The 22773-nt window shown below is 41.3% G+C and overlaps 1 protein-coding gene across 2 annotated transcripts; it reads left to right on the top strand.

Annotated features, from left to right (window-relative positions):
- Window positions 1-967: 967 nt before the first annotated feature.
- Window positions 968-22301, top strand: unc119a (unc-119 homolog a (C. elegans)). Of its 2 annotated transcripts, none has more exons than XM_037075738.1 (5): window positions 968-1653; window positions 19158-19271; window positions 19516-19606; window positions 20917-21089; window positions 21209-22301. In XM_037075738.1, exons 1-5 carry the CDS (start codon window positions 1530-1532, stop codon window positions 21319-21321), a joined length of 615 nt encoding a protein of 204 aa, XP_036931633.1. In that variant the 5' UTR covers window positions 968-1529; the 3' UTR covers window positions 21322-22301. The 2 variants fall into 2 exon arrangements, with proteins under 2 accessions (XP_036931633.1, XP_036931626.1); XM_037075731.1 differs by having other exon boundaries at window positions 19513-19606.
- The last annotated feature ends 472 nt before the right edge of the window (window positions 22302-22773 follow it).

The following is a 22773-nucleotide window of genomic DNA, read 5'->3' as shown; positions in this document are numbered from 1 at the left end:
TCTGGAAAGCAATTTTCCAATGAAAAAAAACGAAATAAAGATATTATAAAGCTGACTGTCGGTCTCATCTTCTCCTTTGTTTCCTTTAGGTCATGGTGTTCTTATGCTCATACACGTTTATTTAAAGTGCCACATATCAACACTCTGTATCAAACATGGATCAAACAAGTATTATATGAAAAGGGACACTTTTCTGAATGAACCTAATGAGAATTATTTCCCATCAACTCTATGGAATGTTTCTTTCAGTTCATTGTTTTGGTTTTACTGCCTCAGCTTTACAGTTTCAGTTTGTAGGAAACTCTTCAAACAAACTCCTCAAAATCTCATCATAGTGAAATGTCACCATTTTTACATTTCTGCAAACCAGATTGCATGTCCAGATTTTCACAAGTCATATGTGTTACATCCACATTTCCACAATACATGCAATATCAGGTTCACATAACATGTGTATCAGCTGGCTTTCATAACTGAATTTCATTTTTGGGTGAACTGCAACTACATGCTGATACAACTGGCTGTTGCCATGAAGCCTACGATGCTACAGATGCAAACCTCAAGAGGATTTCCTCTGCTAGAATGCAGAGCGACAACCTAAAAACGCACATACATTTCTAAGGAAGAAGAAGTAAGATGTGTGTAGCAGCAACTAAAACAGCTTTTGGATGAATCAGCACCTTTATCTTGAAGGGGCACTGTGTAGTTTTAGAGAAGAAACTCCAACTGGGAATTTCAATAGTTACAATATTAATGAGGTAATGATATAAACTCAGAAAAGTTGTTCTGGAAAATGAGGTCGCCAGAACAAGGCGAAGCTAGCAAGGTGGCAGGGTCCGCCACATATAAGCAAAGTAAAACAGCATCAAACTATGGTGTCCTTTAATTCATCTGGTTTATTCAGTCATGAAAACAGAGAGTTGTTGACTTGAACTTGTTCAGGCACAAAAATACCAGTGAGGATCTCTTCTCTCCAGATTGAAAATGTCTTCCCCAACACTACACAGTGCACCTTTAAACAAAATCCTCTCACCAAGAGATTATCTGTGACACCTGTGAACTTCTGCTCCACCGAGGGGGGAGTGGAGCTCATCTCTGAGGTGAGGAACGGGTACTCGCGTACTGAGTAATCAGTTTCCTCTCCGGAGTAAAGCCCAGCCACACACGCGCCGGTGTATCACAGCAGATGACGAGGTGCGCAGACTGCGAGCCACGCACCACTGGTCGGGGCAAAGCCACAGGATTTGGATTAAATAGCTTGTGAGGGAGCCGATGAGCCTTGGGCGCGGGAGGGGAGGGAGCTAAGGGGCTGATTTTTATCTTTTACCGGAGCGAGAAGGGGAGGAGGCACGGAGAATGAGTTATTCTTGGAGCAGCGCAGAGCCTGTTTGCTGTGCGGCGTATTAGCCGGCGCGCAACTAAAGGCTGCGACGCAAGTAAATCGGCTCCTGCGGCGACGACGCCGAGAGCAGAAGAAAAGCCTCAGTCCGTGTCCAGGTCTCGCACCGAACAGTCCTCTTCAGCCGGACATGAAAGTGCAGCAAGGCTGCAACTCATCAGACATGGGGATCCCGGTTAGAACTGAAGAAGAACTGCGCAGAAATACCGTAATAACGCCCGAGGATGTGCTGGGGCTGCAGAAGATCACAAAGAGTAAGTAACCTGCGAGCGTAATTGGCACTGTGAGAAGAGTAGTTACAGCTTTACAGTTAGAGGAGATTAGTGTGAACCATCTGCTGCTTCCTCCCATGTTCATAATGCAACACATTCCCAGTGTTCATTTACTGGTTTTGACTGGCTGTGTGGAGGAGCCACACACAGATACCATGGACAGCGACACAGACTGAGAGGACCTCTGCAGCTTTAAATAACACTTTACACCAGTGTGTGTCACAGCCAGCGGGCAGTCATGGGTCTAACACACCACCTGAACACAGGTGCTGTCATTTTAATGCTGCATGGGACGAGCAGCATGTTGAGTTTCCGCTGTGTAACACTTGTGTGTGTGTGTGTGTATGTGTGTGTGTTCAGATGTGCTCTGTGTCTGAGTGTGTAGGCAGTGAAAGAGAGAGCAGGTGACCGTGTGCACTTCCTGGTGTGCTGCTCAAATCCTGCTGAGGAAAATCTGGCTGCTACTACATCCTCGTCTCAAGACAACCTGTAGCTCTGAGGTAACAGGTGGCCAGAGATGGGATCGGCTGATTATAGCTCCTTACAGAGAGGACAGTCAGCTGAAACTAATGCAAGAGAGGAATGCCACAGCCCGTTGATTAACATCTCATGAAAGTGTTTCTGTATTATGTCAGGGAAACTGGACAGAGCTGGATTTTAAAGGCGATAGAGAGACTTATTATCTGGAGAAGATTTCACAAACTTTAACAATCTGTCTCATGGGTGCAACATGATATCGTACAATGTCACCTGGATTAGGCTGCCAACTCTACAGTACACGTCTGTAGCTACCTCTGTGCTTTTTCATCTGTAACTTGGTCAAAATACTTCACTCTTCACCGCTTGCATCGTTGTCTATATATTAATAGTTACAGTTACAAAGTGTTTTTAATATTTGTGACCCTTAAGTCGCTCTTGTTCGCACTCTTCAGCAGTTAAGCTTCGTCCTCGATGAGTGACAAGGGATTTTGAAAAAATTATGTCAGTGTATTTCTTAATTTTAGCAGTCTGCTAGGCTGGCTGAAAGGCTAACCCAATGATGTCACATTCAAATCTGGACACAGTGTTGCTCAATGGCACATGACGCCAAAATAGCCCGACTTCCTGGTTATAAAATGACCCAGATCTTCCGAGTTGTGGGGCCTGTAGACGCTTGAGACTTTCGCCAACCGGCCAGGTAACTTTCAGTTTAGCGCCCGGCTAGCTTGAATAGAATTAAAACGATTTAATCTTGCACCTCTTCTAGACTTTTCAAATTTCTTAACTGATAATAATCACACGAGAGGGTTGTACCGCTCAAAAAAGTAATCCACCGTTTTACAGCCACTCTCTTTTTTAACAATGTTCGCTTATTGGAAAAAGTTGGCTTCAAAGCGTGGCGCTCTTCCTCTGAGCTTGTGCTAACCTCTCTAGTTAAGAACACCTACTTGATTTTCTTAATGTTCAAAAATGTTTAAAAGACAATAAAAAAATAAAATAATAATAAAATAAAGTTACAGATGTAGAGTAAAATCATCAACAATGAGAGAGACAAATACATTTTAAATTGCATCTGAATTGTGCCATGAATCACATATATGTGCAGTTCATGGCATGGTTTAATCAGGGTCAAAAAAGTATTTATATATCTCGCCATTCCCTACCATAGATATTTTTTCCTGAAATAAGGTCCCATGGCGGTCCTGGAGAGAGTGTGATCTTTCTGTGGATGAACTGGCACAGACAAGCATGGGTCAGCAGACAGTCATTGTTCGTTTGCCTAAAACACAATAAATAGTTGAAATGATTTTATTTGCATGCAACATGGAATCACAATCAGCGTGCTTGAGATGGAGGCTCAGCGAGCCATCAGCTACCAGATAAATTGGTGGCCTACCACATACATACATAAACAGACAGTGGAAGGTACACGTTGAAACAATCCCCATATATGTCGACCATTATCAGAAGCACAAAAACAGAAAGAAAACAATCACTTGTGTTTGATATCAGTCAATCCTTTGCATTGAGACCATGTTTTAGTGAATTTGTCATAAGATCCATTCAAAGTCTAACTGATTTTCTCAAGGTGGAGCAATTAAAGCACCTCCTGTATCCATCTCTTTAAGGGGGCTCTCTGTCAGATTTAAAATTCTTAAGAATCAGTCTGGGTGCTACAGATCGAGTTAACAGAAGGATATATTTTAGCTAATCTGTCGTTGGAGTAATTCTGTGGAACAGCTTGAATTGAATTCAACTGTACAGCAGAGATCTTCCCAGCAGTCCTCAGAAATGACCACTCCCAGGTCACTTTCTCAGGCTTCCTGTGTTTTAGTATTTGTAGGTGGGTCGATATTTAGGATAATATCATATATCCTGAAGATTAGGCCCCTGTCACATGGATTCAGATTATACATTTTATATGCTGAATCCTTTTTCTATCTATTTTTGATGTCTCCATTAGAGACTTAAAGAAATAATGAACACATTTTGTCCTGTGTTGTCTTTGTGAAAGAATAATTCAACTTGAAGTTTAGATTTTTGACATGTGATGGTTTCCTTTTGTTAGAGTCAACCCTCCACTCAATATCTGTGAGCCAAAAGTATAAATACACAACGTGAGGAAAACCCACATCAGATCATTGTCACTATTAGTAATCTAATTGCCTCTGACAACAGCTGGCTGGGTTAACACCTCCTGTCACTCTCAAGTCAGTTCATTGGATCTTTTAACAAACTGACAACACAGAACACAAGAAACAAATAATCTATTTCATTTAATTCATTCATGTTTAGTGCAGCAACTGTCCGTGTAGTCAAAACTGAATCCACAAAAAGCCTTTGCGCCACCTCTCTGCCCTCATCCCCTCTCAGACCATCACATCTGTTTTCATTCGGAAAAGCAGCACTCGAGCTCCGTCTGTGCAATTATACCAAATCACTCATGATGGTGCCGTAATCTCCGCGCTCCATTGACATCTGCGTAATATGGATTATGTCAGGAGGGCTTTCTGCAATGACGTGATACACCTCAGGTAATTAATGAGTCTGAAGTGTAAGTGTGTTTGCTTACATCGTGGTTATCCGACTACTCGTGTTCTGGCTTTTGATTGTCCAGGACAAATAAAATATGTGTAATATTTTCACAACCAGTCAGCTATACAATTTATTTTAATTCAAGCCTTAGGTGGAGGATATTTTGGTTTATTCGAATGAACTGATGTTGAATCTCCTTCCTGATTTCCTGTTCAGTGATGAGAGCAAAATTTCCGCAATCATTTTAAATGGCCGGCCTCACAAAAGACCTCCACCGCCGAGATAAGCAGCACAATTCAGGCTATCATTTTCTGCAGCAAGAGAACGAAAATCACAGTTGGAGAAAAGGGGGGAGCAGAAAATGCCTCACCCTACAGTGCAAATGACTTCTCCAGTCTTGCTTTTGGGAGGTAAACGCCACCATTTTGGGGCAGCCCAGCTCCAGTCTGTCACGGTGGTTCAGTGCTGATAAGGGAGGCACAGCGCCTCATTGTCACGCAGACAGAAAGGAGAAGAAATATAATCCAGGCAGCAGAGAGGCGCTGCTGGGATATGAAAAATGGCACATTATCAGTTTACGGTTTACATGATGGATGATTTATGATAAACAGAAATATTGCTGTAACTGAACGAATGTCGCGTTTTTTAGTCTAATAACAAGAATCACAATAATAAACGATGGACGGTAAAGGGGTGACATAGAGTTGTCTCTGGTTTTAATTAATCAATCTATTTTTGAAAGAACTCCCACACTAAAAAAAATTGTTATTTGCTGCTCTGTTGTAGCCACTTTTCCTCTCATCCGCCGGGTCTAATTGTGTTTCCATGTACGTGCAGTGGAGTTGGAGTGAGAGGATTTCCTGCGGATGAAAAGTGAAAACTGGGCTTCTTACACAAGATCCTTAGTCTTTCAATTCAATTTAAAAGATACACTGCACAGCTGGATCATACTGATGTTAGAGCTGTTAGTAGGGATTCAGGATGAAATCAGCCACCTGTGTTGTTCGAGGTGCATGTGATCACTGAAGACAGTGATCCACGAAGTCCAGTCGGAGTAACAGGTTAGTGTGTTTTATCACATATTAAATGTAACATTCTGCCAAGGTATCATAGCCTCAACCTATTCTTGGGTTTTACAAGTGTTAGCTTTACAGAGTGCAGCTTATGCACACCATAGGGCCAACAGGTGCGTAGGAGAAGACCAAAGGCCGAGAGAATCGGGAAAAAAAGATTCCCACACACCATGTACTTCACTTGCAATTAAGTTTACTGACAACAATGTTTCAGTACTTACACCTTAAAAGATAAGCTGATAAAGGTCTAAGTGCCAAAACGTTGTTTGAAACTCAAATGGAGTGGATGGTGTGCGGTAGAGGTAAGATCGGGCCTAAAAAATCCAGCCCGACCCGACCCAGGCCCGCAGGCATTAAAGCCCGACCCAGCCCGAGCCCGACCAATTAACTTGATTTGCAGGCCCGAGCCCGAAGCAAACCCGAAATTTCAAGATTACGTTCACGAAATGTCCGCAAAGCCGTGCGCAAAGCGTGCTCTTGCTCTGCGCCTCCTGTTTAGTAGTAGTTATATAGCAATTACCTTACAGCGCCGCCTTCTCTGTTTTATCCAAATTATTTATTTACAATAAGTATTCCTTAGTTTAGTGTCCACACATCGTTTTAGTATACATTTTTATAAACATATATTTATTTTAAAAAAAAGTCAGCGAGAGAGAAGCCCGAGCCCGACCCGACCCGAACGTAATGATTGACATTTTAGGCCCGACCCGACCCGAATTTCGGGCCGGGTCGGGCTCGGGCTCGGGCTCGGGCTAAAGTTCTTACCTCTAGTGTGCGGGGGGTCTTTTTTCTCAAAGTGTTAGCTTAACAATATTTGCAGGGGCCCGACCACATAACAAACTGAGAGAAAACAGACAGAAGGTGTTTCTGTCCATCCGTGTCTGTCCACTTCAGTGGACACAAGTCAAGTGTTCTCTGCCTCTGCCATTCACAAACGCTCCAACGCTTTAGAAGGCATTGTTTCTTATGATTCTTTACGTGAGCAACATAAGGTGCAGCATGAGCCGGCTTCCTGCCCCCACCCTTGTAAAACGTTACCACAGTATGTGCTTTGCATCATAACATAGATCCAACTAATCGTTGATAGGATTTGTTGCCAAGAGTTTTTATTATTGATTTGAACTGATTAACATTAGAAACTAGTCCACCTGGAACGTGTCCCTGCATGTTTTTGAATGCCCAGTGAAGTGCCATGCCACATAACGCTGCGTTGGACTGAATGTTTACCTGCTTCAATTTTGTTCTGAGAATTTTCTTATTTCTTTTAGAACAGAATTCCCTCGCTGTGTCTGTCCGCCCCATTCCTGTGAACACGGTATCTCAAGAACACCTTGAGGAAATTCCTTCAGACTTCATAGAGGTTTTCATTTGGACTCAAGGATGAACTGATTAGATTCTGGTGGTCAGAGATCAAGGTCACTGTGACCTCACACATTTTTGGCCATAACTTCATTTAAAAAACAGCCACCTGTATTGAGAGGGATGATTACAATAAAACTATACAATAAAACTATACACAAATATCTAAAAGGATAAAATTATGAAGGGTTGACATTTGATATGCATAAGATCAGAGGTCAGATGCACTGTGACATCATAACGTTCTTCCTGTCATTCGTGGCTATAGCTCAAGAGCAACAACAACTTCACTGGTGCACAAAGGCAAACAACCACGAGGTAGTATTCTAAGTTTACTCTCTGAACTAACATGTGATGTTGGAAGATAATCACTTGGCACAGCTAACTCAGCCTGCCAGATTAACTTGAGAGAAATATATTTATTTTAACACAGACAAGGACTTTGAACCTTGTCCCCCATCGCTCCCTTTGAGTATACATTATCAAGAATACAGGGAACCGCTAACGTCTACAATGTCAAAACTGTATTCAGTGTCCTGATGGGCCCTTGACCAATGTAGTAAGACACACCTGTAAGTACATATAAGCACTCAGCTGCAGATGGAGAATAGAGGAAAATGTCTTATATCGTAACATCTCTTGTCTTAAAGCAAAAGTGTTTCTAACTGGCCACTGGCTTGGTGTCATGGCATCATCAATCTGTGAATCTCTTCATGAGACTCCCATAATAATTAAACATAAAAGTGAGTATTTTTAAGTTTATGCAAAAGCAATGCCAAAATGGTTTACAGGAATAGATAAAGACAGAAAGAAAAAGAATACCTCTGCAAAAGTAAAAACAAATGTGTACCATAGCATTATAGCATTATGGGATGTAGGAGATCTACCTCACTAGATCGTCTGTCAGTATAGTCTGGTTCCTTTTACACTAATGGGTGATCAATTATTCGGCCTTAATAAGAGTGGGACACAGAGCAGTGCTTTATCTACGTCAGGCGGGATTTCCAGTCTGTGATGCCAACACAATGGATATGGCTTTAATTAAAATTGATTGGTGCCGCTGGTTCTTAATCTACCATGCACAGCTGTCACAAGGTTGCTCTTTCAGAGTGATTTGACATGGAGAGAGCTGGCTCGTTGCAGCCACATCAGTAATCAACACTGCTGATGGCTGCGCCCTCTCTTACGCTCTGAGGCACCACATTTTAGCACGTGGAAGCAGCATTATGTAAGAGTTTGACAGAGTTTGATGGGGTTCTTGATAGATACCAATAACACGCTGTTTATCGGCTGGTGTTTGTATTTTTGGCACAAAAAAACAGCTCTTTAGTTGTTTTAGTTACCTCTGCTCTGTCAGGTTTAGAGCAGACCACCTTGCAAAGAAGCTCAAATGACCCTGCGTACCAGTACAAGATGAATCATCCTAAAGGCCTCGTCGCTGCTGGAAGGGGAGGATGTCAGATGATCAACACGCTCTGCTTGTAATCTTGGCTGGTAAGCCCTCTTGAAATGTGTCTCTACAAAATTAGACACACAGGCTGAAATCCAGAGAGAAGCAGCATACATCGCCCCCCCCCACCCTCCCGTCAGATGACCCCTCTCTGCTAATACGTGCCAGATCATGGATGATATAACTCTTAGATGGCACAAGTGGATTTTCAGTGGCTTACGCATGATAACCACCGCATGTCAGCCAACAGGCTTTTCATAAGAACATAATTATGATCCAAGCTCAACATGGTCGCAGTGTCCTAACCAGAGGTTCCCAAACCTTTTTGGCCTGTCACCCCGTAAAGGTCATGTGGCCTGTCCTGTCTCTTGATACCACTCTGGACCTGGAGAGGTAGCCTGATAGTAAAGCTCCTGTAGTTTCATCAGGGAGATGCAAAAATTCACTACTAAGTCTACTAATAACTGGCATCTGTCAGTCTCTAAGGCTGTGATCGGTTTCCGAAATGGTCGTGTTCACTTGGAGGCTGCTGAGCTTGGTTCCGTTGCCGTGGATGTGTAAACATCAACACTGCCACTCAGCTGATAGGGCCACTAGCTGCTCAGATAACTCAGCGATAAACAAAACAGCAGTGATTAGAGTAGCATATCAAAAAGTGCAGCTGTTTTCACTGCTTTCTGTTAAACACTCTCACATCCCTTTAGATTCAACTTGTGGCCTCTTGAATGGCCTGGTGAATCCTGACCCCGGGATCTTGGGCCACGATTGCTCAGAAACACACCTATGCGTTTACCATGGTCTTATTTAGTTGAAAACAAAATCATCACACAGTCTAATACATCATTTTCTATTCATGTATGTCTGCTCAGCTCAGACAGTTAATGTCCTACCTTGTCCTGATTGGATGAAGTTTCTGAAAGATCTAAATCAGATTAAACGGGGATGATCCTGAACAGAACGCAGCCAGCCTCATTCTCTGTTTTTGCTGTTTTGCGTAGAGGTGGCTGCCTTTATTCGTCATTCATTGTTATAACTTTATCCTAGGAGACTTACACAAGGGAACTTTTAGTTTCATAAATAAGATTTATAGACTTCATTAAAGTAGGCATCAATATAAATCAAATGAGATATCTAGTTGTTTTATTAAAGCACTGGATTTCCTTTCTTTTGGTGCCCCTGGCTGTAAATAGAGGGAGACATTAGAGCAGAAGAAACACTGTTGTTGCTTCCAATAACCTGCTGTACAAATGAGAGCTCACATGGACAGACAATAATAGCTGGAACCACATCATTTTGTATTTCTTAGCATGGTGACTTCCGTCTTTAAATTTCATTCATGATGCAGCATTGATCGATTTGTTCCCTTCAGAGTAATCCGAATGCAAAATCTCCTCTTCTCTTAAAAAGTTAAACTATAACAATAACAGTAATGAGAAATTTCCATTTCCTGGGTACACACTGTCACTGTCTGCAAAGCTTTCTCTTTTTTTAGCTCATGCTTATAGGAAGGAGGGGAGGAGGGAGGGAGTGGAGGGAGGAGGACAGACAAATCCTTGGTGTCACTGCAGGCTCCTCTCACAGCACCACCCTAAATATGGCTGTGAGCTGTCACCGCGTGTCAGTGTGCGATCAGCACGTCTGAAGTCACAAATGATTAAATAAATTAAAGAAATTACATGTTGTTAGTAGGTTATATTGGTGCTGGTCAGTGAATTTTTGTTATTACCTGTTTGCCCGTATTTACATGTTTGTTAAATGAACCTACTGCAGGCCGTAGCTTCATGTTTAAATGAAAGTGCTATCAGTCTTCTCATCTAACATCTTGTGGGGTTTTTTTTGTTTTTTTTTATTTAATAGCAAGCCGTCAAAGTGCTGATAAACAGATTTTTTTCACCTTTGGAAAATACAAGGCTAGCTGTGAGGCTTCCCTTTGTGAGAGTGATGTTGAACTGAATATGAAGTCTTTTACCCTTAGATGGGGCTGGAATTTTAGTTTTAAAAACACTTTAAAAAATTAAATGAATATCAATAGAGTGTAAAGAAAAAATAGCGTCTGACTAGACGTCCAACTACTGTGTCGACAATGTCAACTGAAGTTCGCTTGCTAACCAGCTCGGGAGCAGATGTAAAGGCAGGATATCTCTTTACTCAAATAAGTAAGAAAAAAACAATAAACCAACAAAACTTAAAGAAAGGAAATATTTTTATTTTCCCAAAAGAAACATATGACCTTTCTTTCTATAATGAGCCTAACTGCCTCGCACACACACTCAACACACTTCAAACTTGACAGAATCTAAATGAAACTAACTGAAACGGTCTTGGTGTGTCTCTTACCAGTCCCCTCTGGTTTGTTTGAAATAAATCCTCAATTTGCCAAGAGAGATGTGAAAATATTACGGCTCTACACGGCCCTTTCACACACTGCTGATACCCGACTTTGTCATCTTCTCGATCACAGTCCTGATCACACCCGCTGTGAACCACCTCCACACTGTGTCCCCTGTCTTTAGACTGGCATCACACAGTCAAACTGATCTCCATTGACCACAGTTTCAGCGCGGGCAGACTCAAGTCAGCTAATAGTGCCACTTAGCTCCACGTCTAACTGAACGGCAGCTGGTTGCTACAGCCAAAGATAGCTACAGCATTTTTCGGGCAGAAAAGCGCTGGCTTTGGGATGAAGAGCTTTTGCACTGAGAGACAAAATGCTGCGCGTTGGTTTTGATTGACATCTGCCAACGCTGTGGTAACAGAGGGCCAACCGCACAGCTAATACCGAGCTTACAACACGCAGGGTGGTAAAAGTACAACATCAACATTCAGTATTCAGACAATCTGCTCCCACGATCTGTCTTTTCTGCTTTTCCGTCCCATAAAGCTCAGGATAGACAGAAACAGCCAGAACAAGCTTCTCCTCCATTTTCTTGGCTACCAGGGTGACACGTAAAGAGTTTCGACTGCAGTAACGTCACCGGTGACTTTCTGAACAGTTGAGAGATTTTCAACTAGAAGTGCAATTGAACAATTGAAAAAAGACGCTTGCAAAAAGTTATGTGGACACTTATGTTTTTTACCTTTCAAATTCTGGGAATTTCTTACAAATGATAGCTTAAATTAAAAGTTTGACATTTTGGAAAATAATATGAAGCTATGGTTAGTTAGTTTAGCATCTTGCCTAGGTAACAAACAACATCTTCCTTTGTAGCATTTCATATCTGTCTAATAATCAGTGATTTTTTTGAAGTGCAGAGCCAGGCCAGCTGCTTCCTCCTATTTACAATCTTTACGCTCAGCTAAGCTAAGCTAAGCTAAGCTAAGGTAACTGTACGTTCATCTCAAAGGCAAAAATATGAAAGTGTTTTTTTTTGTTGTTTTTTTCGGTGCCAGTCTCACCCAGGAAGCTTATGTCACACTATCTGTCCCCATAACACCCTTTCACAGATTTTTCCTTTTTTTCCAAATTCGTTGATGCAGGCCGGAGAAAGATAAGAGGAAAAAATCTCATCTGCATTCAGCTGCTGATAAATGCAACCTCTGCATGAACCTCAAGGTTCGCCATTTTGCCTACAGGTGCTGTTAACGGAGAGACATGAGACAGCCTGCCATACACAGGTGCACTGTAAATCATTATGTGGTCATAAAGATGTAATGCTAATGTCACTAGCTGCCGTTGGCTATGGACTTCACCGTGGAGGAAAGTAAACATGTCCGCATTGTTCATTTTCATGTTGCGGGATTAATCGTACACGCAGTCTCGGCACCGATCAGTAACCACAGAGTCAAATGGAAAGAATAAGGCATGTGAAGTCAATCCCTGTGGCTGAAAGTCTGTAACTCCAGGCTAATCTTGGGGATTAAGAAGCTATAAATGGCAGCTTGCTCGCTCTTTATGAATGCCATTTTGGTGTCAGACAGGCTCTGTGTATCTGGACACAGGAACACAGCATGACTCAAGACTTGGTGCTAATTTTACTCTCTTTAGAAAAAGCTTCTGCCAAACGGATCTTTTCAGGACTTTGTTGACATTGTGTTCCAGTAGACTGAGAAGTGCTATGTTTCACAGGAGTCTGCGGTTGGTCTTGAGGCTTGTGATTAATGTGTGATATATGAGAGTGATTGTCAGAGACCACTCAGCCTGATCATTTGTAGACTAAAAAACAAGAAATTCCATCTAATGATATCAAGAAAAGATGTCAAATGTAAACGTGGACTGCTACATTCCTCCTCTGAATAAGTGCAGAAAGAGCAGTGTGTTATTATGGTGGATCACCTGTGCAGGGTGTTAATGACATGCAGCCTACAGGGACAATAAAGCATAATGCAATCTATCATGTCATGTTGTAAGTGACTCACACCCTCTTTATATTCTGTATCAAATCTTCCAGGTCCTTAGTCTTCCTGCGCTCCAAGGCTGTGAAATCAGACAAAAGGAGCCCCCTCAGTCTATAGGAAGAGGCCTCAGGTTTACGAGGAACATTTAATTTGCATACCACTGATGCCTAACCTGAGATACTCTCCTTTGATTCGCTGCTGCACCTTGTTGTTGCGGAGCAGCCAGGTGGATGAGGGGAAGGAAAAAGACAGGCTAATCGAGCTGGCACGCTATCAGAAGGAGCGTTGCTAGGTGACAGTGTTGAAGGAAGTGAAGTGGAGCACTTCGCGTGTGTGTGTGTGTGTGTGTAGGTGAAAGAAAGAAAGGACTGAGGTATGAACATGTATATCGTTTACCCCCATAGTTTCAAGACAAGGTGATTCAGTCGGCAGGAATTTGTTTATTTTATTTATTTGAAATAGTTCGCTGTTTGCAGGTGGATGTAAGATGACATTTCTGGAAAAGGATTATTTTCCTTCCAACATTATATTTTCCTAACAGTGGCTCAGACAACAATGTCCGCCAGTATGATCAAATTAAGCAGACGACTTGTGGGTTAGAGCAAATCTTTAACTGAGTAGTTTGACATTTTGGTGAATACGCTTACTGCATTCAGTTTCTCGCCAAGAGTAACAGCATCAGATATCGCCTCTCATGTCTGTATAGATACTATGCAGCCAAAACCAGCAGACGGTTAGCGCAGCATAGCAGACTAGAGAGACTGGAAACAGTTGGCCTGGCCTCCGTTCAGAGCTAACAAAAACTCTGAGGCTACCTAAATAACATGTTATATCCTGTTTAATCTGTACGACAAACAAAATGAGGCGGTTTTACTGGCCATTTTCCTCTGATGTCATGCTGGCAGGCTTGAATGTCGCACTGCTGTGTTTCAGGGTGTTAGTCATTTAAACGCCGGGAATCTGACATACTGTTATAGTTTCACCACTTCCTGATGCATCACCAACTGAAAAGAACCGAAAGTGAAAACCTGGAGGGACACTGGGATTCATTTCAAGGTAACCTAGACAACAGCTGACATTAACATTCAGCCACTTCCTACCTAACAGTACCGTTTGACAGTGTTACACGATATGACAGAAAAGGGCTAGTTCGTTCTGAGATAATGCACATATTGGACACAAGGGTGGAGGTAAAACACCTGGGACACAATCAATGTAGTGACGTTAGCTATGAAGTGGTTGAGGGCTAATGTGAGCTAGCGGGTATCAAACACATCCCTCTAGATTTTCATGACCCAGAACAATCCGCAAGCAATGAAATAATGAAAAATGTGTCCTGTTCCCTTCGTTTGTAGAACTTTATCCAAGCATTTAAGCTTCCGTACTGAACGTCGGGAAAAAAATGGCATGTGTGAATATGGTCACATGCTGGCTGTAACACTTTATTGAATGGACGGACACTTTTTTTTAAAATATATTTTATTGTTGCCTAATGAACTTTGAGTATCCGAGTGGTTTAATACGAGTGTTGTGAAAAGTGTCCGAGAGTCATAGTAAGTCAAGTAAATATATCACATTAAAAATTACTTTGGCCTGGACGATTATTGGATCCAATATTCAGACAGTGTTGTTTTGGAAAATGTAAATACAAAAGTACAAGTACCTCAAAAGTACCTCAGAAAGTACATCACGTCGGTACAGTTCTACTCATTATCTCAACCTCCTAAGTAAAGTATTAATGTTCACTATGTGTGATATGATATGATTTATATAACTATAACTAATAACTATGAATTTACTGATATGAATATGATTTTATGAACAAAGTGCACAAGAACAAAGATCACTTCATTGATGGATCTGTTTCCACTGGATGCTTTCAGAAACCAGTCTGAAATCTGTTTGCCCTTTGATAAATGAGAACGCTTTGCCCAAAATAAGAAATGTATTATGTAATAATCCTAAATAATCCCAAATACAAGCTCCATCATAAAAAAGACAAGCTGATGCCTGTAAAAGACGGCTCATTCATCAGATACAGTAGTAAAGGCTATCTCTGTCTTCCTCCTCTGTATCCTCGCTCTCTTCTCTCCTCTCTGTCTCACACAAACTGAAAATGACTCTCATCATTCAGAGTGTGTGTTTTGTTCCTTTTTCTCGCCCCACAGCTCACACTTCATTTTGTTGTCACTAAACAGTGATCCTCTGAGAGGGGCAGGGTTTTATTACTACTCCTACAAATCTCTAAAAGGCAGTACAGTCATGCCTCACCAGTCAAGCTGCTCGTTGTGCCGAGGCTGTAAAATCTTGTGTCTGTAACCAGCTCCGGGCTCCATGAGACTGGAGGAGTGACATGGTTATGAGTGTGAATACTTGCACTGGACTGGGAGAAATTGTCTTCACTGGCTGCGCTATCAGATGAAATGCTCCATCTGCCTTTTTTCAGCATGCTTGGCAAGTGGCCAATTCACAAAATACATCTATCGGTCATCTGCCCACGGAGAGAGCCGCTCGGTGACAAATACGCAGGATGCATTCAGAGCGCTCTGCCAGCAGATTTTCAATTAGGTGCTGTTTTTGACAGAAATTATAGATTCAGTAGATGATGCCCATAACTGCCCAGTAGATTTTATCCATTGGAAATGAGCGTTGCATTGAGGGAAAAGGAAGATGATCTCTCACAATCTATTTTTAACCAGTTACTTCTACAGATATGATGTGACTATAGTGTGAACATTGCTGCCTTCAGAAGGTATTTATAAAGTTAAAGGATGACAAAATATTTTAGTTTGGTTATGGTGTATTTTACGTTGTAAAACAGACTAAAAGTTTTGTGCGACTCTGTTAAAGATATTTAGATGAGAAACTGATAGTAACAATGAAATGAATTAATAATACAAAAATAAAATAATGAAAAAATTGATTGATTTATATATTTTTCATTTAGGCTTATTCGTATATCTTTTCCCTAATGACCAAACAACAGCTTGAAGTTTGTGATATTTGTTTGTCAGTACAGCATGATATCAAGTTCATTGTCAGCAGTATCACAAATATAAACAAAACAAATCAATAAATTACCTAAATCCTCCACTCTGATCCATTTTTCAGGCCACAATTACATTATAGTTTGCATTAGGATTGACATTCTCCATCAGTAAGTTGGCCTGAGACCGAGTGTACATGCACATTACATCACTCATCTACTGTCACAGTAAAGAGAAGGAGTAATATTACTGTGCATAAATCATGTTGTAGATGCAAATATGTTTAATCGATTGAACATATTTGCATCTACAACATGATTCATGGCCCACTGTCATCTCTGTGAGCTGAAGAGAGTTCAGATCAGTGTTATGTAACCATATTTAAGTATATATTTATGTAACCGTATTTAGTCCAGTTTGATGATTATTGGAAGCTTGTCCATCTCAGACTCACTTCCTGCCATGATTACCTTCAGGCCACATACAGAAGTGCTCTATAAATAGTGTGTGAAAGAGTTTTCTTTGCTTTTGCTTCAGAAGTCCCAGACTAACAGTAGGCTTACAGTAATATTCTCAGAGCAGATAAGCTCCTCACATCAAATGAACTGGCACTAGAGGGCACTGCATCAGACAGCCACTCTCTAACCCTCTTACTGTAGTCAGGCAGGCAAATAAAGAGACGTTATGAGCCAGAGCAGCTTTACATGGAAATGTCTTGACCAGTCTTGTAATGTTCAACACTCGCGTCCATATGGACGCAGTCACCATGGACGAGCCTCATGGATTCTGTAAATGCAGCAGCTGCAATTGTACAAAAAATACATATACATTCTGTGCACACATGTATACATATATACAATTTCTGAAGACATCCATCCCAAGCAAAGGGAGGAAGCTACTATTTTCATGCTCCGCAGCTGTGGATTAAGTGTCAGGGTTTAAAAACGTACAACACAGTATTTACAATACATGTTACAATCAGCTCACACATGGCCAATAATAAAATTATTAATACATGTAAAGTGTAACAAAGAACCCCTTTAAGTTTTGTCTAAATGGAGCTCAAGAAATAAACTTTCCTTGCCTCCCATCAGCATTTACACAGACAGATGCCTTTTTGCAGTTATTCATGGTTTGTCCGTTAATTCTTGACATGTTTCTGCAGCCAGGTCACGTGGTTGGCAATTGTTACTAATTGGCACTATTAAATTAATCGACATGTTATTTTTTTAAGCTAATTTGAGCATCAAGTGCATTTCATATGGATGACCATTAAACAACATGGAAATTCTAATTGCACACGTCAAGATGATGACATAACGTACTTCACTCTATTATGAAACGAAACATACACAGAAAAGGGTTCTGTTTAATTTGACGTGTTCCAGAAACCGGCCTGTTAGTGAAGTTGTAAAAGCAATTTCTTGAATGTTTTCAATTAACATTTCACAAGATCCATATGTGTGCTGAGGCGCTGTGAAACACTAAAACAGTAAATACAGCACATCGTCGCATGTGGTTTGACACTGAAGCAGCCTGACTCCATCTCTTTTCTCACCCACATATATATTTACATTTAAATTCTACCTCATTATTCAGTGGTCTTTGTCCGTGTGGGACGAATGCTAACTGTGACTTAGAAAAAGAAGACACTTAATGCTCTGTCATCTTTGCTCAAGTTTCCGCTTTAATTAATTCATGTCAGAACATGCAGTCCGCCGTTTTAAGTTAGAAGCTCTAGCTATAGTCCTGTTTCACAAGAGGGACATTTTTAGACAAGGTGTTTGTCAGGTGAAGAGTGCTGCAATGAAAATGTCTATAAATATCTTCAAGCAGGTGGCTAAAGCCTGTGTGGTCCATCTGCTCACTAATGCTCACTAACAGCAGAGGATGCAGCAATGTGAGCGCGTGTATGCGCAGACACATGTGCATGAATACTTGTTATTGTGACTTCTATTGTTGCCCACCTACTCTGTTTCTAATGTGTTTGCATGAGAAGGTCATCAGCAAGAAAGACCCTTCAACCTTTAGGTAACTTAGACTGCCAATGATAACTCCCCTTACCTTAACCCTAATGAGATAGTAGGTGTGTGTGTGTGTGTGTGTGTGTGTGTGTGTGTGTGTGTGTGTGTGCGTGCGTGCGTGTGTGTGCGTGCGTGTGTGTGTGGGTATGTGTGTGTGAGACACTGCCCTCCCAACGGGGCAGGATTAGACCTAAGAGGCTTATTGTGTTTTACCATCACATGGACCGACTGGTTGGGAAACTCACACACACATATGCACACACAGCGCATGGCCAAATCTGTCACCCTGCTCAGAGTACTTGAGTTTCTGTATTTAGTGGGCTTGTGTTCACTCAGCTTTACTATCCTGCTGTTCAGTGAAAGCAGAAACCTGTGAGGGGAAACTTCCCATGATTGTCATAAAAAAACATACATGGTGTGAAGTCTGCTCAGCCATATTGTAGTAATCAGGTGTGAGTGCTAGGCGCATCTGATATCATTGTATTGGTGTTCCTGAACATCATAGTTAATCGACCATCATAATACGTTGAAGACCACATTTCAAACATGTTTTTTACAACTAAAATACTAAGTTAGGTTAAGGAAACTAAAATACTTGGATAGGGGAGGCAACCAAAATAGTTTATTAGGTTCAGATTAAGGGAACTAAAATACAAATTGATAGAGTGTGTCATATGTCGAACATGTCAAACTTGTGAAATGTGGTTTTGGCTTTTGGTCTCAACTGTTTTGAAACGTAAAATGCCTAAATGTGATAACACACATACCAGAAGGACTTTGATTGATCCCTTTCCATTCTACATTACATGCTGAATTGACTTTGCATATTTTGACTTTGCAACACAAAATTGCCCGAGTTTTTTTCAGCCCCAACAGATGAGTCTGGCAGATCACCTGTAGTACTCTCTGAGTCTGTTTTATTATAGCAGAGGTACTCAGAGGGTGTGTACCTACCATTGGTGTCATACTTTGGCACAAAAAACAGCAACATCCCTGGCCTTATTGTGAGGTAACAGTGGTGAGCATCCAAAAGCACTGATGCATGAATGAAGTCGCTGTAAATCAGATCAGTTCAGACGTGCCAGTAACAACAGTGATTACTGTATCTTGGCAGAAATCTGCTGAGGTGTCAGTTTGTCACTAATTGACAGCTTGCCACCTGATATTTGCTTCATGCACAAGTGATAACATGTCAAGAGAAGGAAGAGAACACAGCCTTATGGTTATTTTCTCTCATTTCCAGATTATTTGTGTTCTCCAGAAGAAAATGTCCACATGATCGACTTCACCAGGTTTAAGATCCGCGACATGGAAACAGGGACAGTCCTGTTTGAGATCACCAAACCTCCAGCACCAGGTCACTGGAACAAATCATGATCATTATATAGCATGAAGACTGAGTTATGGTTGATGTTTTGTTATATGTGATGTTTTTTTGTTTGTTTGTTTTTTAATATTTTACTTGTGTTTTAAAGTGTTTCTGATTCTTTTTAATTGTTATGTTCTTGTCCCAGATGATAAACGAGAAGAGACACTGTGGACTGTGGAAGTTAAAAAAGCATTTTTCACTCTTTCTCTTCTTACTGTCTCTTCTTTAGCAGCAGGCAAAAGGCAATGTGACCCCAATGCCGGCCGTTTTGTCCGATACCAGTTCACCCCCGCCTTCCTGCAGTTGCGGCAGGTTGGAGCCACGTAAGTTGACCTTAAGTGTGTATTTGTTCCAAATGAAATGTATTGATATTTGATTGACAATTTTATTGATATTGTGTTTGGATATTAAAAGTGGAATTTTAGATTAAGACGTGTGGAATGTGCTGATATTTGGGGGGTTTTAGGAGAATTCTTTGAACTTGTATACAGCACCAACAATAGCCACCACTTTGGAAAGCTTTGGTATAAATGCCTGCATCAAAGAAAAGTCCACATTTCTGGTCACCAAGAATATAAACTCAACAATAATGTAAACAATCCTGTTTTTGTTCCCACTGTCAAGCACCTGTGTCACACTGCATGAGGCAAATGGTGGTCATACCAGAAACTGACTGGTTTTCTTTTTTAGATAAATATGGACATTTTCGAGTGGCCTTTTATTGAGACCAGTCCAAAGCCCCCCTGTGTGCTAATCATGTTGTTTAATCAGCACCTCAGTATGCCACACCTGTCAGGTCCGAGCAACAGATTTTTGGATATGCACAAATATCACAATGCCTAGCTTTTCAAAAAAGCTGGAAGAGGAAGGCTTTATTCATCACTTCCATCAGCCTTGTCGACAACTTAGTGGGAACATGGTCTTTTCTGGAAAAAGCGCAAAAACTGGAATGTTTTGTGCAGGTAAGCATAGTCTGTGTGAAAAAGCTGAATGATGCAGTAATGTCCGGTCAAACCTGCCGTACTGACTGAAGGCACATCCCGGATGCCGGAGGTGTGTGTGGGCGTCTGTGTGGGGCGCCAGGCTGACGATCTCCCACCGATCAGTGTGAACACACAGAGCGGCCCGGCCCACCTGCTGAGTCAGGCACCGAATATCTGTCAGTGTTCCTGAGTGGTGTTCATCATCAGACTCCCACACTGTCACTGATTTATATCCAACCTAACAGCTGACTCATCGAGATGAGCGAGCCCTGTATATATTAAACTGCATGCTTATTTTCAAACTGGACGTCATTCAGTTTTTCCTCCAAATATAGTGTTTAGATCATTTGGATTGTGATGTTTGATTGACTGACTCCTTGTTTGTTGTTTTATTGTTTTTTCATCCTGATGGACATTTGATTCATGAAAGATGCTGAGCATTAAAGTCCTTACCGTCAGGTTTTACACAACATTTAACAAATGTCGAACGCAGGGAACACACAAGGACCGGGTAGCAGGCACAGGAGCACAGGAGAACAGGACGGACATGTTGGGGATGGGGGGAACCAAAACTACAGAAACAAGGCCCCCGAAAGTTATGAAAAAAACTTCCACGTTGGTGAATTAACTTTCCCCTCATGTCTCCCCAGAGTGGAGTTCACAGTGGGAGACACACCCATCAACAACTTCCGCATGATTGAGAGACACTACTTCCGCGATCAGCTGCTCAAGAGCTTTGATTTCGAGTTCGGCTTCTGCATGCCCAGCAGCAAGAACACATGCGAGCACATCTACGAGTTCCCCGCGCTGTCTGAGGATATCAGTGAGTGTCACCGAAACACCAGAGACAGACACACACCCACACGCAGACGTTTCTTATTAGATTTTACAGGATGTAATGATGCAAACTCCCGAGTATCATGTGTCTCTTTCCTCTCTCAGTGAGCGAGATGATCCTGCACCCTTACGAGACGCAGTCTGACAGCTTCTACTTCGTGGACAACAAGCTGGTGATGCACAACAAGGCAGACTATTCCTACAGCGGGGGGCCGTAGGAAGAGCATCCTCCCCCCTTCACTCCTCCCTGTTCTAGACATTTTCCAGAATCCATGTATGACTTCAGGACCAGATTAACTGATGGACAGTTCGCTGGCAGTAAAGCACTCTTGTCTCACTCCTGTTAACTCTGTGAATTTCCATTCAGGTATTCAGCTGCCAGGCCGTAATAAGATTTCTCTCTTTGCAAGAACATCGAATTCTGTCAGTTTTATCATCTGTGTGTGTGTGTGTGTGTGTGTGTGTGTGTGTGTGTGTGTGTGTGTGTGTGTGTGTGTGTGTGTGTGTGTGAGCGTGTGGGCAGCAAACACATGCAGTGTCCGTACATACTGTTGATTTCAGTCAGTGTGTATGTGGGTTCCACGGGATCATCAGGAAAACATTGATTCATTTACATCCTGTGTGTTTTGATAGCTGTTAACTGAAGAGAAAAAAGGGGACAGCGAGTGTTGTTTGTTCTCACTAAACCAGACAAGGCAACAAAGAGAGAAATTAAGTTAACCTAAAAAAAAAAAAAACTTTGAGAATAATTAATCCATTCAGATGTACAATTACATAGTTTGTATAGGAATCTCATTTTACTCCTGAAGGTTATTAATTCTTACTAATTTCTAGTAGCACACATCTGAGAGATTCCTCCTACGATCTCGGTCCGTCGTCGTCCATCTGAATGACAAGCAGAAACGTGTCCTCTGTCTAATGTGAATGTGTCACTTGTTGTATGTTTTCATGTGCATAGTACTACTACTACTAATTCAGGAGTGTTTTTTAAATAAATAGCCATTTTGAAGGTGTCAGGAAACCTACATTAGCCAAAAGTCAGTCAATTTTGATATCCGGTACATTCTCTGTAGTACAGAACACTGTGTACATTGTAATTATGATTCATGTTTTCAAGTATGAAATGGAAAAGTATGTAAAGTTTTGACAGCGGAAATTCCATCACTGCAATAAATATGGGATTTTTTCGAAATCTTGATATCCAGTGTTTGTTTTTTATCCTCAAAAAAAAAAGATATATGTTCACAGAACGTCTGTACAAGTATGTGAAAATTTAAATGCGATAAATGCATTTTGCAAAACAGTTGCAATGCTGTTTTATATCTTTATCACAACAATATCAACAATATTAGTCAAAATCATAGCAGGGTCGCTTTTTGACCATATCGTGCAGCCCTTATGTTGATGGCTGAGTGTAATTTCAGTGAGATGGTAGGATCACAGTGATATGTTTACTTCAACACATAACATTGTTTTGATGTCATGAGTTTTGTTTGTAGTCAGCTCCCACATTACATCTTTGCAATAGATGGGATTTGTATTCATGACAGTGGTGTTGCGCTCAGAAACTACAGAATATTACTACCAACAATCACTGATTAAAAATCCCTTCCAGTATGTTTAAAGATGTCAAATACTTTGCTTGGTATAATGATTCGTGTCTGACACGG

The sequence above is a fragment of the Acanthopagrus latus genome, chromosome 2 (assembly GCF_904848185.1).
Source record: "Acanthopagrus latus isolate v.2019 chromosome 2, fAcaLat1.1, whole genome shotgun sequence".
Lineage (NCBI taxonomy): Eukaryota > Metazoa > Chordata > Actinopteri > Spariformes > Sparidae > Acanthopagrus > Acanthopagrus latus.
The sequence above is the reverse complement of the archived record's forward strand: the minus strand, read 5'-3'. Positions and strand labels throughout refer to the sequence as shown.